Below are 18,098 nucleotides of genomic sequence, written 5' to 3' on the forward strand. Positions count from 1 at the left end.
GATTTAGGACCAGAGAAATTACTAGAAGCAGAACCTGACATATGACCTTGTCACTAGCACCTCGATTCTCCAAACCTGTTGTCCCTGACCTCCCGGTGAAACCTGAATCCAAACCTATGCAACTAGGGGTTACGAGATTGTCAGAGGCAGAGAAACAGTATAGGAAAAGAGAGGGTCTATGCTTATATTGTGGCAAAAAAGGAGATACGAGAGATACTTGTCCTATACGCCCGGAAAACTTCGGCCCCTAAGAACCTTAAGGGGACAGGTCTTAGGTGTGATGAAAACGTCCTCTAGTAAGAACCAAAGTAGATTTCTCCTTGACACTGTCGCCCTTTGCAACAAGAAAAACTTTTCATGCAAGGCACTGGTGGACTCAGGTTCGGCAGGTAACTGTCAAGGCTTACCTTGGTGGGAGTCCAGTGTGCAGAGATATGCTCACCCTTGCAATTAAACACAGGCCAAGGTGGTCAGGGAAGAACTCACCTGGCCTGTGAGTCTGTGCACGGGGGCTGTTTCAGGATAACCAGGTCGAAGTACAGACAAGGACAAGAGCAGGAGAATCGTCGTGGGTAAGCCGGAGGTCAGAGGATGCCAGAATACAGGATCAACAAGAACAAAGCCAAGGTCAGAAGCCGAAAACTAACAGGACAACAGGAACTCGAAATAACAGGAACCAGAGTCAATGAACTGACACTGCCTTCTGGGAGAGGCAGTGTTATATACCTGGCTAACGGCCATCAGCTTCAGGTGTGCTGAGAATATTGGACCAGCCACAGATAACGGCCAGCCCCCAGTGCTGGATACAAGGCAAGATCGGACTATGGGCAATACTTGAACTGTAAGGTGGCTCTGAGGAGAAACAACAGGCCCAGGACTGCAAAGTACCCAGGTTCAAATCCCTTGTTGGGCACTTCTGGGGCGACCTCGTCTTGCAGTCTGGATGTCGCGGCGAGAACCGTGACAGTACCCTCCCGTCAAGAACGCCCTCCGGGCGTGAACAGGCTCTGCTTGGAAATCGTACTCCTCATCTTCGGTCTCAATCTCACTCAGGTAGTCTTTATAATTCAGGTATCCAGAGCAGAGTCCTTTTACATCCTGGGATTTTATGGTACCAGACTTGGAGCAGGCTGTAAGTACCTTGATCCCAGGAGTAAGTATCTCTGTACCTTTTTCCTTAGGTGCATTGCTAGGTAATTCTCCTTTGGGCAGGTAGGAAGTGGTGCTTGCTTGAACAGCAGTTTCCTCAAGAAGAGGTACAGATGTTTCCGGAGCAGGAGGCAGAGATTCTTCAGGGGTACTGGTAGCTGATTCTAGAGAAACACAGGTTGTATTAACTACCGTGGTCTGAGTACTCTTATGTGTCACGGAGCGTGGACCAGACTGACAGCGACTTTGGCGTTTCTCAGGCAGAGGTGCAGACTTGGCCGGATGGGTATGCATAACCCCAACTTGAACGGTTTCTGGCCGATGTGGGCGAATTGGGCAGAGAGAGATAAAGTGCCCTCTTTCACCACAGTAAAAACAAAGGCCATGATTTCTCCGCCGGTCTCTTTCTTCACTAGTCACCTTGAGCTGGGCCAATCCTATTTCCATAGGTTCATCTGAGTCAAGAGGAAGGTAGGATTGCTCTGGGGCCTTCCTAGGAACAGGAGCATAATGAGGCAGCACAGGGTTGTGGTATTGGTACAGGTTCCCTTTGTTTCTGGGAATCTGGGATCCTCTGGGACGTGGTGCTGGTTTAGGCACAGTGGTCTTGCTAGGAGTCTTGCACTGTGCTTCCATGGCAGTCATGAAAGCATCCCATCCAGCAAGGACAGGACTCTGAGACTGCAACATTTCATGTGCCCATTGTTTAATTTTTCCAGACAGCAGGTTAATAGCTGCTCGGACCTTTATGAAGTCATTAGCATAAGTCCGAGACTTCAGGGAAAACACCAATTCACAATCCACTTTAAAGCATAGGAAGGAAGCACGGTTACCATCAAATCTCTCCGGCATAACTGTAAACGGTTCAGGATAACCAGGTTCCAGGGCTGGGCGTACCGTGCCTTTAAGAAAACGAACTTCTCGCTGCAGCTCCAAGACAGTCTGGGCCAGGCTGGATACTTGCTGGGTAAGCAATTGAGACATCTCTGCAGACTCCATTATGGTCAGTTCATTCTGTCAAGGCTTACCTTGGTGGGAGTCCAGTGTGCAGAGATATGCTCACCCTTGCAATTAAACACAGGCCAAGGTGGTCAGGGAAGAACTCACCTGGCCTGTGAGTCTGTGCACGGGGGCTGTTTCAGGATAACCAGGTCGAAGTACAGACAAGGACAAGAGCAGGAGAATCGTCGTGGGTAAGCCGGAGGTCAGAGGATGCCAGAATACAGGATCAACAAGAACAAAGCCAAGGTCAGAAGCCGAAAACTAACAGGACAACAGGAACTCGAAATAACAGGAACCAGAGTCAATGAACTGACACTGCCTTCTGGGAGAGGCAGTGTTATATACCTGGCTAACGGCCATCAGCTTCAGGTGTGCTGAGAATATTGGACCAGCCACAGATAACGGCCAGCCCCCAGTGCTGGATACAAGGCAAGATCGGACTATGGGCAATACTTGAACTGTAAGGTGGCTCTGAGGAGAAACAACAGGCCCAGGACTGCAAAGTACCCAGGTTCAAATCCCTTGTTGGGCACTTCTGGGGCGACCTCGTCTTGCAGTCTGGATGTCGCGGCGAGAACCGTGACAGTAACTTTATTGACATGTATTTTGTTAAAAAACACTCAATACCTGTCAAGAAGAAACCTTCACCTCTGGTGGTTGAGGCTATAGATGGGAGACCTCTCTCTCAACTATTGATTACCCACAAGACCTTACCTATCTGTATCAGTATAGGAGCAATGCATAAAGAATTCCTTACATTTCAGATAACTGCTTCCCCTTTGTGTCCCATCATATTAGGGTTCCCTTGGCTCATCAAGCATAACCCTCATATTGACTGGACCAAAAGGGAAATACTGGAATGGGGTACAGACTGTCAGGGGGACTGTATGACACCTCTTACTAAAAGAGTGCGCATCGTTACTTTACCTACTATTACGCCCACTACCCCAGAAATACCCAAGCAGTATTGGGAGGTTAGGGAAGTGTTCAGTAAAAGTCAAACTGAAGTTCTATCTCCACATAGATCATATAATTGTTCCATTGATCTGTTGCCCGGGGCTATGCCTCCTAAATGGGTGTTTAATGCTCTATCCCCCCAAGAGACTAAAATCATGGAGGAGTACATCAGAGATGCCTTAAGTAAGGGTCACATACGCAAATCATCATCCCCTGCTGGTGCAGGTTTCCTATTTGTGTCTAAAAAGGATGGAGAACTATGCCCTTGCATAGACTATAGGGGTTTAAACAAAATCATCATAAAAAATGCCCCTTTATCTCCGAATTGTTTGACAGACTCCAGGATGCTAAGGTCTTTACCAAACTTGACCTCAGGAGTGCATATAATTTGGTTAGGATTAAGAATGATCACGAGTGGAAAACAGCATTTAATACCAGAATTGGACACTATGACTATCTTGTTATGCCCTTTGGGTTATGCAATGACCCGGCCGTCTTTCAGGACTTCATTAACGATGTGCTAAGGGATTATATTTACTCTTTTGCACTTGTATACCTTGATGATATCCTCATTTATTCCCCCGAACCTCCAGACCCATCACGATCATGATTAACAAGTATTACAAACTTTACTCAAGAATGATCTTTATTGTAAACTTGAAAAATGCATGTTTGATCAATTTGAGGTACAGTTTTTGGGTTATAATATATCCGCCTCTGGTTTCCAAATGGATCCTCGCAAACTAGAGGCTGTTCTACACTGGCCATTACCCAACGGGTTAAAGGCCATTCAAAGGTTCATTGGTTTCTGCAATTATTACAGGAGATTCATAAAGGGTTTCTCTTCAGTAAAAGCCCCCATCACCAATATGACACGCAAGGGGGCTAATTGTAAAGTATGGTCCAAAGAAGCCAAAGAGGCTTTTGAACGTCTCAAAAAATTGTTTGCTTCTGCAGACATATTAATACATCTTGACACTAGCAAAGCTTTCATACTTGAGGTTGATGCCTCTGAAGCAGGGGTCGGAGCTGTCCTTTCCCAAAGAGAAAGTCAGGATGCCCCTTTGCATCCTTGTGTTTACTTCTCCAGAAAGTTATCTCCTGCTGAGTGTAATTATGACATAGGTAACAGAGAAGTGTTAGCCATTATATTGGTGCTCAAGGAATGGCAACATCTTTTAGAGGGTTCCAAAGACCCCCTTCTGATCATAAGCGATCACAAGAATCTGGCCTATATTGGTGATGCCAAACGTCTCTCTTCTAGACAGGATAGATAGTCTCTGTTCTTGTCCCACTTTAACTTTATTATTACTTACAGGCCTGGTCCTGAATTTTTTTTAAAGCTGACGCCTTATCTAGACAATTTGACAAAGAATTAGAACTAGAACAAGAGACGTCATCCATTGTTCCTCCTGAGAGTATCACTGTCCTTTTAACTTGTCATCACCATTGCTTTGTACTATCATAGCGACTCAGTCCCAGGCACCTAATTATAAACCTCTAGGTAAATTGTTTATTCCATTAAATAACAAAAGAGGTGTAGAAAATATTCCACGACAATATTACTGCTGGGCATCCGTGTATAAATAAGACTGTATCTGCTATTTCCAGATCATTTTGGTGGGAGCCACTCAAAAGGGATATTAAGGATTATGTGGAAGCATGTTCTCTTTGTGCAGTCTCTAAAGTCCAGATACACTTCCGTGTGGATTATTATATCCACTTCCCATACCCAGCGTCCATGGTCTCATCTGTCTATGGATTTCATTGTGGACCTACCTAGTTCTAATGGTTATACCAAGTCAGCTATGCTTCCAGTTTAAATAAAAATAAATGGGTGAGTGGAAAAAGTGATACTGGAAAAAAGTGCAGACAGGCCTCTGTAGCTCCTGAGGAAGTCTGATCGACGAAACGTGTTGAGCCTTATCCTAGAACCATGTGATTTGGTAGTAGCAGTCTTTTAATTACTTTTATAACGATTTGCATTTTGCACTTTCAAACTGCTTCCGCTCAATTAAGTGGTCTGGGTGCCAGGCAGGGGCGGACTGACCGGTCGGGCACTTCGGGCATGGTCCGAGGGCCCGGCCGGGGGGGGGGCCCGGCATCAGGGGGCCCGGCCGCCCCTTTAAATGCTGCAGCCGCCTGAGCGCTCTCTCTTAAGAGCGCTCAGGCGGCTGCAGCTTCTCACCTCCCCTCCCTGTAGCGTGGCCAAGCTGCTCTGCGTCCGCGGTGCCGGCCGGAGTGATAGGAAGGTGCACACACACTGAGTGTGCACCTTCCTGTCAGTCGGGCCGGGTACAGGAAACAGAAACTCCTGTTCCGCGGAACAGGAGTTTCTGTTTCCTGTACCCGGCCGGACTGACAGGAAGGTGCACACTCAGTGTGTGTGCACCTTCCTATCAATCCGGCCGGCACCGCGGACGCAGAGCAGCTCGGCCACGCTACGGGGAGGGGGTAAAAAGAGAGAGGGAGGGAGGGGGGGTTAAAAGAGAGGGGGGGGTTAAAAGAGAGAGGGAGGGGGGGTTAAAAGAGAGAGGGAGAGGGGGGTTAAAAGAGAGAGGGGGGGTTAAAAGAGAGAGGGAGGGGGTTAAAAGAGAGAGGGAGGGGGTTAAAAGAGAGAGGGGGGGTTGTTAAAAGAGATGGGTTAAAAGCGAGAGGGAGGGGGGTTTAAAAGAGGGAGGGGGTTAAAAGAGAAAGGGGGGTTGTTAAAAGAGAGAGGGAGGGGAGGTTAAAAGAGAGAGGGAGGGGAGGGTAAAAGAGAGAGGGGGTTAAAAGAGAGAGAGGGGGGGTTAAAAGAGAGAGGGAGGGGTGTAAAAAGAGAGAGGGAGGGGGGTAAAAAGAGAGAGGGGAGTAGGGGGGGTAAGAAGAGAGGGGGTAAGAAGAGAGAGAGAGGGGTAAGAAGAGAGAGGGAGGGGGGTAAGAAGAAAGAGGGAGGGGGTAAGAAGAGGGAGGGGGGTAAGAAGAGGGAGGGGGGTAAGAAGAGGGAGGGGGGGTAAGAAGAGAGAGAGGGGGAGTAAGAAGGGAGGGGGGAGTAAGAAGGGGGTAAGAAGAGGGGGAGGGGGGAGTAAAAGAGGAAGGGGGGAGTAAGAAGAGGGGGAGGGGAGAGTAAGAAGAGGGGGGAGGGGGGTAAGAAGAGGGGGGAGGGGGGTAAGAAGAGGGGAGAGTAAGAAGAGAGGGGGGGAGTAAAGGGGGTAAGAAGAGGGGAGTGGGGAGTAAAAAGAGGAAGGGGGAGTAAGAAGAGGGGGGAGGGGGTAAGAAGAGCGGGGAGGGGGTAAGAAGAGGGGGGAGTAAGAAGAGGGAGGAGTAAGAAGAGGGGGGAGTAAGGAGAGGGGGAGGGGGGAGTAAGGAGAGGGGGAGGGGTAGAGTAAGAAGGGGGGTAAGAAGAGAGTGGGAGTAAGAAGGGGGTAAGAAGAGGGGGGGGGAGTAAGAGGAGGGCAATTGCCCCCTCCCCTGTCCGCAGGCACCGTGCGGGCAGCCGGCAGGGGAGGGAGGAAGAGAGGACCCGGGAGCTCAGCCTGCAGCTCCTCTGGGACCTTCTTGCGCGAGCACAGATCGTTGCCGCGGTTACCACGGCAACGTTACGGCTCTTGCGAGAGTAAACTCTAGCCCTGGAGCTACGGGCTAGAGTTCACTCTCAACACTGTGACCACCAGGTATTCCTGGTGGTCGCAGTGGTGAGAGTGAACTTTAGCCCCATAAACACACTGCCCCCACACACCATACACATTCACACACTGCCCCCCATACACACACACTGCCCCCACACACACCATACACATTTACACACATTGCCTCACACACACACACACATACACTGCCCACCCATACACACACAGCCCCCCATACTAACATTGCCACACACATACACAGCCCCCTCGTACACACATTGCCCCACACACCCTACACATTCACACACTATACCCCCTCACACACACTGAACCTTTCACACACACTGCACCGCTTACATATTGCACCACTGCTCCTATACCCTACTACAGCCTCATATCCCAGCAGACCCCAGGTAAGTTGTCAAACTGTTCTTAAACGGTTTGACTACTTACTCTGGGAGGGGGGCCCGGCCCTCCTGGCACCATAACGACTACACAGAGTAGTAGTGGTTATTGTGCATGGATTATTTCTTTAAATAATCTACGAGTGCCCCAGTAGCCAGCAAGCCAGCCAACCCACAGGCCAGTCAGCCCACAGGCTGGCCAGTAGACAGCCAGCCAGCCTACAGGCCACCAGTTAGGCTTAAAGCCAGCAAACCCACAGCCTGCCAACCGCAGCCAGCAAGCCACAGCCTGCCAGCCAGCAAGTCACAGCCTGCCAGCCGCAGCCAGCAAGCCCACAGCCTGCCAGCCGCAGCTAGCAAGCCCACAGCCTGCCGGCAGTAGCCAACAAGCCCACAGCCTGCCAGCAAGCCCACAGCCTGCCAGCCGCAGCCAGTAAGCCCACAGCCTTCCAGCAAGCCCACAGCCTGCCAGCCGCAGCTTGCAAGCCCACAGCCTGCCGGCAGTAGCCAGCAAGCCCACAGCCTGCCAGCCGCAGCCAGTAAGCCCACAGCCTTCCAGCAAGCCCACAGACTGCCAGCCAGCAACAGTAATTAAGGTAAGAGGAGCCAACTTGGCCTAGGTATCAGCTATGTTGTGTTGCTATATTGTGAATAGGAACCAGAGTGTTGGAGAGACCCCCCTCCAGGCCCCATTAGACTCCATTGTAGTCTCTAATGGGACCTGGAGGAAATTCTTTCTAACACACTCTCTAAAGGACACTGAGATAGCCTCTGCTAGAATGCTCCCCCCCCTCCATGGCCCATTAGCCCTCAATTGTAGTCTCTACTGGGGCCTGGAGGCGACTGTTTCCAGCAAGGACACTGAGATGGCCTCTGTTAGAAAGACCCCCTTCCAAGCCTATTAGACTCCATTGTAGTCTCTAATAGGGCCTGGAGGGGATTCTTTCTAACACACTCTCTAAAGGACACTGAGATAGCCTCTGCTAGAAAGACCCCCCTCCATGGCCCATTAGCCCTCAATTGTAGTCTCTACTGGGGCCTTGAAGGGATTTTTGCACTTTTGTTCCTTGTGTCTAAAGATTGTGTAGGGTGTGGCTGGAGGCGGGACATGGGTGGCGCTTGCTGCGGAGTATGGGTGGGGCCTGTAAGGGGGCCCTTGATTTATTTTGCCCGGGGGCCCTGAGGGTTCTCAGTCCGCCCCTGGTGCCAGGTCCATCTAGGATTAACCCTGCCTGCTGTAAACATAGCAGTTTCAGAGAAACTGCTATGTTTACATATGGGTTAATCCAGCCTCTAGTGGCTGTCTCATTGACAGCCGCTAGAGGCGCGACGCCAGCGTCCATAGGAAAGCATTGAGAATGCTTTCCTATGGACTGGCTGAATGCTCGCGCGGCTACTGCCGCGCATGCGCATTCAGCCGGTGACGTCAGAAGAGGGAGGAGAGTCCCCAGCACCGAGGGAGCCCGGCACTGGAGAAAGATGAGTGTTTAACCCCCTTCAGCCCGGTGGGATGGGACTCTGAGGGTGAGTGCACTATAGCGCCAGGAAAACAAGTTTGTTTTCCTGGCACTATAGTGGTCCTTTAAGGGTTCTTTTTGCCTATTTGGGCTTATAATTGCGATTGTTGCACATTTGTGTATTGTGACATTGCTTAATTATCTCTGTTGATTTTAACTTTTCAATAAATTGTATTACATTTTCACTGATTGTTTTTTATTCTCTCTGTCTATTTGTGAGAATATCTCATAGAAGTCGGCAACTAGAGTGACTGTGGCGCCCTGTTATCTGGTGTTGATTTTATCTTTGCAGTTTATTATTTATGCTTCCAGTTTAGCTACTCTGGTCTTTTATTTGAAATTTGCAACACTTCTTTAAAGTAAGTGATCAATATTCAATATGAATGTAACATTTAAAGCAAAAATAGCCAAACTAAAAAAAAAAAAATGCTCTTTAAACATATTAGTATTTGTATAAGTATTCAGATTCACATCACCATAAAATATGTACGGTAACAACATGTAACAAACTAGTCTCATTACAAAGGACGTCATTATGGCGTCAAATTTCAGATGTAATTACATGTTTCCTATATAAACCGTGTCTGTCAGATCTGTTTTTCCTTATGTGTTTCTACTTGATGAAGCCAGCAGTGGCGAAACGCGTCTAGAAACCTTTTAAATATTTATTGTTAAGTGTTAATAAAGGAATTTATTGGCGGTTTTCCACATTGTCGCCATATTCCTTTTTTCACTATATTACTATATTACCATCTTTGATTATTATTTTTATTTTTTATTTTCAGGAATTTTATTATTCTTTTTTTATCCTGACCTGACACCACTGTTTTACATTTCATAAGAAGTACCAAGAATCCCAAGGTGGGGATTGTACCACCCACGCGCTATTCATCGAGCAGTGCGTCTGCTCAATATACCGTGAGTATATTTTATCCTACTTTTTATAATTGTTATCGGCTATACAGGGAGCACTATATATTTTTTTTATCTCATCCCGAGCTGGATTATCCTACTGGGTCGGTCAATTGAAGATCACTAGAGACACTCCGCATATCCTTGAGTGGGGGTTGTTCCACTTCATGCCATTCAAACCAGAGCTGGACTTAAGCTCTGGATAGTGTGAGTAGTTTCATTTTATTTATCCGATATTTTATTGATTAAGACATACTGTACCATTGGAGTCTTTTGTTTTCTGCTTATCCCATACATATATACTTCTGGACTACGAGTTTCCACCTGTGACCATACACCATAGTCGTTGACTCATAAGGACCTTTTCCTGCCAACGTGGATCATTAACATTTTGGACTATTGCAGAACTGCTTGGACTTTTGTATATTTATATAAGTATTACTTTCACTTATTTTTAAGGCGCACCCTTTACTTTTTTTCTTCTTCATTACAAATACCTTTATAAAAACTCGTGTAGCATTAAATCACTGAACATTGGCTTAGGAATGCTAGACAGTGAGCTCATTAAAGTCTGTCGAGAATATAAACATCACAGGGTCACTTATTCGCCTAATGCAGTTTTTGGATTATTTACAGAACCAGAATGCTACGAGTCAGGAACTGATCGCCACGCTACACATTGCACGTCGGAATGATTTTGAAATGGGACTTCCGGATTGGGCAAGATGGCGGCGCCCAAAGAACAGCGTGGTAGTTTCTAAAGCGGAGGGGTTCTTCCTCTGATACTTATCCGGAATGGCTGGGCTTACTCTGTTTGTTCGCGGCCTCCCTGCTGCTGCTACCAATGAAGGACTGGAGCAGCTTTTTAGTGAAACTGGCCCCGTCAGACAGTGCTTCGTGGTTAGAGAGAAAGGTACGAAAAATATGTGTATTTGCATGTTTAGATATGATTGTTGTCCATGTGTGTATGCTTGGACGTGGATCAGTGTGCTTTCTCAATCACAATTTCTTTGAAGTAACATGATTGCAATTTTATGGCATCATCAAACATTTTATTATGCTCTTGGCTCATTTTATCTAACACTTGCCGAATTATCAGACGCGTGCTCCTATAAATATTTGATTTTTATTCATTTCCTTTTAAAATCCATTTTCCTCAACTATAATTGTCTATCTTGGAGTGATACATTCTATCCTTTCGTACTCTTATGTTTAAGAATGTTAGATATGCTTTCGGCACATCAGATGTGTTTAGTTTGTATGAATTGAGTACTTAAATGGCAACTGTCACTTCCCAAGGTTTTTATTATGTTTGACTGATTTAGCAAATATGTACTTGGGAATTGTGAAAAATTTTAAAAATCCAAAGCTTTTTCTTGTTTCTATCTTGGCTCCCTTTAATCATTGTTAAAATTCTGTTATTTGCATTTTGCAATCTGCATATAGAGAGATGAGAAATGAAACAATGTTTCTCACCCAAAGAGTGCTAGAAACATACTTATATTGATTTAAATTCCAAAAAAAAGTGTATACACATTCTCTCACACACTCACAAATTATTTTTTTTACATTTATTTTTATCTACCCACATGTTCTGTGTGGGTAGAGTAGGCACTTGCTCTGTCTTAGCACACAGCTGGCTACCTCCTGGGGTTGCTACAGTCACCTGTCCGCCAGCTCTTGGTGTACACCCTGCTAGTGGTGCGTGTACCCCAGGTTGAGAACCTGTGTTGTATTGGTCCTGTTTAGCCAAGACAATTGACTTTTCTTACAGGGAAAGACAGGGTGCAGCGTGGGTGCCTGGAGGACCCAGGTAAGTTGTCATACTATTCAAAAATATTTGATGGATAACTCTGGGTGGGAGCTAGGCCACTCTTCTCTTTTGCAGTTATGCTAATATTTCTTTAGGACACATTTAAAAGAAAATGGAGCATCTCATTACAAACGGGTTTAAAGGGACACTCTAGGCACCCAGACCACTTCTGCTCATTGGAGTGGTCTGGGTGCCAACTCCCACTACTCTTAACCCTGAAAGTGTAATTATTGCAGTTTTTTATAAACTGCCATAATTACCTTGCCGGGTTAACTCCACCTCTAGTGGCTGTCTATTAGACAGCCACTAGAGGGAACTTCCTGGTTTCTAGCACAGGAAACCTGTACTAGAGCGTCGCTGGACGTCCTCACGCTGTGCTCAAAACCCCATAGGAAAGCATTGAAATGATTTTTCAATGCTTTCCTATGGGGAGAAGTAATGCGCATGCGCGGCATTCCCGCACATGCGCATTAGATCCCCTCGGCCGGTGGGTGAGATCAGTCTCTCCCACCGGCCGACGCAATGGATATTAGGAGCGTCGCGGAGGCGGAGACAGCGGCGAGGGACATCGCCGCTGCCTCAGGTAAGTCACTGAAGGGGTTTTCACCCCTTCAGTAACCGGGGATTGGGGGGTGGGAGGTGGGAGGGAGAGGGACCCTCCAGTGCCAGGAAAACTGATTGTTTTCCTGGCACTGGAGATTCCCTTTAACACAAGTTATAGGTAACTTGTGTTAATATTTTTTTAGATGGTGTAAATTCAAGAGAAGGGGCCATTTCCCTTGAAGTCTGCTTGAGTGCATGTATTAGATTAATAAAGTGTCACAATCATATGCTCCCCCCAACCTCCCATTCCGAATTACATATGTAAGAACTTTGGATCAGTGGCATTGGGTGGGGGTGGTTCATTCTAGGTGGCAGACGACATTGGCAGAGCACAGGGCATCCCCCTCTTGCCATAGCAGGCTTGTGCAGAGAAGCAAGGGAGCTGTGCACTCGGAGCCTACACTGCTCTCAGTAGCAAACTACTGGACACATAGGCATAAATTCCTATAGAACTACTGTCTTCTTCTATGGCTAAGTTTATATGAAGTGGAATAACCGTAGTAGCCATAGACATGGTCCATACTGTAGTTTTATGCCTATATCTTGGGTGTCCTACATAAATAGATATTCGCATAGTCATCACAATTACCCTCCCTAATGACATGTTTCCTGACAAAGTCTGAATTGTACTGCAAACAAAAAATAATAATAGTTTTGGGGAATTTGGAATGTTCACAGATGTGCTGTATTGTTTCCTTTGATATAAAAACCTGTCTCTTTTGTAGGGACTGAAAAATGTCGTGGATTTGGGTATGTTACATTCTCCATGCTGGAAGATGCTCAGCGAGCGATGAAGGAGATTAAGAGCTTTGATGGAGGCAAAATAGAGGTCACAGTTGCCAAAAAGAAGCTGCGGGAGAAAGATAAGAAAACAAAAAAGAAAGAGGAGACCAAAGAATGCAGTAAGTGATTCATAGTAATGCAAAACATGTTCTTATGTAAGTGACAGGCGTGCAAGGTAAATATGTTTATTAAGTGTAACATTTTAAGACGACAATAAATGGTTACTTAAACAAAAATAAGCTAGCATTGGTTTGTCAATTAGCTTAGTCCGAAAATGTGACATAAAATTAGACGTTTTCTCCCTGATTTAAAAAGAAATTGCTGTTTTAATCACAGAGCCCGAAGTTCTACATGATATATACAAAACTGCTTCATTAAGCTAAAGTTGTTCTGGTGCCTAGTGTCCCTTTAAGAACTTTTGCTTTAGCATAGTGATTTTTAAATTTAGCCCTGACTAGATGATCTATGGATCTACCTCTGGTGTATGCTATCAATGGTGGCCATTTGAAGTCTAAAATGCCTAGGTATGCCCAGTGTAAAATGTCTCCGTATTTTATTAAAGTGTTACCTACCACATTAGTGTGTCCCAAAACACTCACAAAGTCACTTTGTTAGTAGAGCTTTTATTTATTTTTTTTTCTCCCTGGTCTTTGATTAAAAAGGACAAATAGCAGATCACACCTGTCGATATTTTGCAAAGCACGTAATCCCTTAGGATAACCTCTCTGCAAAAAATTGTTACACATTTCAGGAAATGGGCATTCAGTGGACCATCAAAGAAAAAAAGTGGCAAACCGCGCCCAAACAGTACAAGTGATAATAATAAATATGTATACATACAAAGTGTTCTAAAATAGTAGATGTATGGAACCTTCAATAGAAAATACAAAACAATAATAGTGCAGTATATCAGGCAAATAGGAGTGGTAAAAGCTTATAAAAGACTAACTCACACTTTGCAGAGCTACTCAGAGCTCTGCCGTATAGCGCCTAGACGGTACAATCCCCGTCTCAGGATATCAAGTGGTGATGCAGTGCACGGTCCAATCCTCCACAGTAGTATATGGAAAAGATAGAGATACGATCCAATAGTATAGTGTGTTTTGAAAACAATATTGGTAAGAAAAGGAAAAATATCCTACTTACAGATTTCAGAGCAAATATCTTGCTCTAGTGTGTACAGCATACGGTGGTATAATCCCCACCAACGGATATACATCAGGATATATCAGGATTCAGGAAAATCAGGAACAGCAAATAAAATAGTAAAAACTATAACTTTATTTGGATATAAAATATATAATAAAACAAATTGTTATTGTTATTATATATTTTATTATATATTTTATATCCAAATAAAGTTATAGTTTTTACTATTTTATTTGCTGTTCCTGATTTTCCTGAATCCTGATATATCCTGATGTATATCCGTTGGTGGGGATTATACCACCGTATGCTGTACACACTAGAGCAAGATATTTGCTCTGAAATCTGTAAGTAGGATATTTTTCCTTTTCTTACCAATATTGTTTTCAAAACACACTATACTATTGGATCGTATCTCTATCTTTTCCATATACTACTGTGGAGGATTGGACCGTGCACTGCATCACCACTTGATATCCTGAGACGGGGATTGTACCGTCTAGGCGCTATACGGCAGAGCTCTGAGTAGCTCTGCAAAGTGTGAGTTAGTCTTTTATAAGCTTTTACCACTCCTATTTGCCTGATATACTGCACTATTATTGTTTTGTATTTTCTATTGAAGGTTCCATACATCTACTATTTTAGAACACTTTGTATGTATACATCTTTATTATTATCACTTGTACTGTTTGGGTGCGGTTTGCCACTTTTTTCTTTGATTGTTTCACTATTTTGAGTAGGCGCTGGGAATTCCTACTCGGTTCACTGCTGCCCACCTCTAGTTTATTTAGTGAGCGCCTATTCCTTTTGTTTTTTCTATTCAGTGGACCATAGATAATAGGATATTCTGTAAGAATGAGCTGAGTTCTTGGTGGATATCACGATAGCGAGACCAATACCACACATTGGCATGGAAAACTGATGTGGACAGATAAATCTTTCTTCAAAATAATCCATATAAATGTTAGCATATGTGAGTGCCATGTTCTAGCCCATCATCTCTGGTTTGGAAATAAAACTTTCCAGCAAAAGAGAAGTAATTCTTCTCAAACAGTACATAAGGGCTCAACCAGAAATTCTTTCTTATCGAAGGCATTCGACTGTGTGAAATTTCAGGTATACAGGCTACAGATGTCAACACTGACATAGATGTTATTGTCACAAATATCCATACCAGCGACCTTGATAAAAAATCCCAGTGTCTAAGACTTCATCTTAAAGGGAACACTATAGGCAACCAGACCATTTCAGCTCATTGAAATAGTCTGGGTGCACTGTCTCAGTCCCCTTAAACCTACAATAGTAAAAAACATAAAAAACAATGGTGCAGTAAAATAGATACAATGGGTGCTTAAGTAAGTTCACATTCACATTTCCCAGAGCTAACTCAGAGCTCAGCTGTTATTACGCGTGGGCGGAACAATCTCCGTCTCAGCATATGTATGAAGCAGGCAGATAATATGTGGAAAGACAGGGAATCCAGATAGTGCAGTACGTACTGATAAATAAAGGAAAATATAAAATACCGTACTCACATTTGCTAGAGCAGAACTTGCTCTAGTCAGTATAGCGTAGGTGGTATAATCCCCACCAAGGAATAGGATGGTGACCAGTAAGTAGAAAGGAGTTAAAGTCCAGATATTCAGCATTTTATTATTTTTGTTAAGTTTTTTAATTTTAATACTCAAACGGATTTTAACTCCTTTCTACTTCCTGGTCACCATCCTATTCCTTGGTGGGGATTAAACCACCTACGCGGTATGTCTTTCCACATATTATCTGCCTGAGATTGCCAAGATCTCTACTGCTTCATACATATCCTGAGACAGGGATTGTTCCGTCCACGCGTAATAACAGCTGAGCTCTGAGTTAGCTCTGGGAAATGTGAGTGTGAACTTACTTAAGCACCCATTCACACACCCATTGTATCTATTTTACTGCACCATTATTTTTTATGTTTTTTATTTCAAGGTCAATTGTATAGAGACCATAACCATTGTGTACGGATATAATCTATATATATTATTTGGTCTAGGGTGCGGTTTCCTTTTTTTTTTTTTTTTTTTTTTTTCTGTTACCTGAAACTATTACCCAAGGTTTTCATTTGGGGCTATCCTAATAACTCTTGCTGAGCGTGCGCATTAGCTTCTGGATATCGTCCAACTTTGTATTCCTAGCGTATAGTTTCCCTTTAAATAAATATGGGGTGACTGCTTTGTTAAAAAAAAATTAAAGGGGAGAGAGAACAGAATCTACCACTGTTATGATTGGTCTACCGAGTGGGTGAGTGTGTGATTTATGTATTTTGGGCAATGTATACTTAGTTGGTATGATGGGATTTTTATTAACCAAAAAAGGTTTGAATATGACACAATGTTGGCAATATATTGCAACATGTTATTGGTGAAATAATGGGACACCATATAGTATGTCACTGCATCATCAAGTTGTACATTTCAGACACATAGTCTTTAGTATTGAAAGTAACAATAGCCCTACCTTTATAAGTTGGTTTGATAGTCTGTTTAAAGCCCCATCTAGCCCTAAGCTTAGGTTAGAAACATAGAATGTGACGGCAGATAAGAACCATTCTGCCCATCTAGTCTGCCCAATATTTGAAATACTTTCATTAGTCCCTGGCCTTATCTTATAGTTAGGATAGCCTTATGCCTATCCCACGCATGCTTAAAGTCCCTCTCTGTGTTAACCTCTACCACTTCAGCTGGAAGCCTATTCCATGCATCCACTACCCTCTCAGTAAAGTAATAGTTCCTGATATTATTTTTAAACCTTTGCCCCTCTAATTTAAGACTGTCCTCTTGTTGTGGTAGTTTTTCTTCTTTTAAATATAGTCTCCTCCTTTACTGTGTTGATTCTTTTTATGTATTTAAATGTTTCTATCATATCCCCCCTGTCTCGTCTTTCCTCCAAGCTATACATGTTTAAAATCCTTTAACCTTTCCTGGTAAGTTTTATCCTGCAATCCATGAACCAGTTTTGTAGCCCTTCTTTGAACTCTCTCTAAGGTATCAATATCCTTCTGAAGATACGGTCTCCAGTACTGCATACATTACTCCAAGTGAGGTCTCACCAGTGTTCTGTACAATGGCATCAGCACTTCCCTCTTTCTACTGCTAATACCTCTCCCTATACAACCAAGCATTCTGCCTGCATTTCCAGCTGCTCCATTACATTGTCTGCCTACCTTTAAGTAATCTGAAATAATGACTCCTAAATCATTTTCCTCAGATGTTGAGGTTAGTAGGGTACAACATATCCTATACTCTGCCCTTGGGTTTTTATGTCCAAGGCGCATTATCTTGCACTTATCCACATTAAATGTCAGTTGCCACCATTTTTCTAGTTTACCTAAATCATTTGACATTTGGCTTATTCCTTCTGGAACATCAACCCTAATACATATCTTAGTATCCTCAGCAAAAAGACCTACCTTACCATCAAAACCTTCTGCAACATCAAGAGCATGGGTCCAAGTACAGATCCCTGAGGTACCCCACTGGTAACTAGACCTTGCTTCGAATATTCTCCGTTGACTACAACCCTCTGTTGCCTGTCAATTAGCCACTGCCTAACCCATTCAACAATATTGGAATCCAAACTCAAAGATTGCAGTTTATTGATAAACCTTCTATGTGCAACAGTGTCAAAAGCCTTACTGAAATCTAGGTAAGCAATGTCTACTGCACCACCTTGATCTATTATTTTAGTTACCCAATCAAAAAAATCAATAAGATTAGTTTGGCATGATCTCCCTGAAGTAAACCCATGTTGTCTCTGATCTTGAAAGCCATGTGGTTTTAGACGTTCAACAATCCGATCCTTTAACATGGTTTCCATTACTTTCCCCACTATTGAAGTAAGGCTTACTGGCCTATAGTTGCATGACTCCTCCCTACTACCTTTCTTGTGTATGGGCACAACATTAGCTAACTTCCAATCTTCTGGGACTACTCCTGTTAACAATGATTGGTTAAATAAATCTGTTAATAACTTTGGGTGCATCACATTACGTAAGCCCAACAATGCAGGCTAGTTTATGTCTGTGAGCGTCAGTCAATGATAACAAGACTTAACTGGCATTATGTCTTATCAAGACTGGGTCCCTTGGTGATCAGGCATCCATGAGGGTGAATTGGTCATTACTACTGGACTACCTCAATGCTTAGGCAATCCTGTAATACGT

General features: G+C 44.1%; 1 protein-coding gene and 1 long non-coding RNA gene across 2 annotated transcripts in view; one reads left to right on the top strand and one right to left on the bottom strand.

Moving 5' to 3' along the window:
- The window catches only part of LOC134602893 (uncharacterized), a 249,144-nt gene that overhangs the window by 171,504 nt on the left and 59,542 nt on the right, over nt 1-18,098 (bottom strand). The window lies entirely within an intron of this gene.
- RBM28 (RNA binding motif protein 28) overlaps nt 1-18,098 on the top strand; it is a 78,349-nt gene that overhangs the window by 31,579 nt on the left and 28,672 nt on the right. Inside the window, exons 2-3 of the mRNA XM_063448340.1 lie at nt 10,186-10,462; nt 12,691-12,867. Of these exons, the coding sequence (XP_063304410.1) occupies nt 10,345-10,462; nt 12,691-12,867 (295 nt within the window). The 5' untranslated portion in view covers nt 10,186-10,344. The remainder of the gene's footprint in view (nt 1-10,185; nt 10,463-12,690; nt 12,868-18,098) is intronic.

Source organism: Pelobates fuscus, chromosome 3 (assembly GCF_036172605.1).
Source record: "Pelobates fuscus isolate aPelFus1 chromosome 3, aPelFus1.pri, whole genome shotgun sequence".
In the NCBI taxonomy this organism is placed as follows: domain Eukaryota; kingdom Metazoa; phylum Chordata; class Amphibia; order Anura; family Pelobatidae; genus Pelobates; species Pelobates fuscus.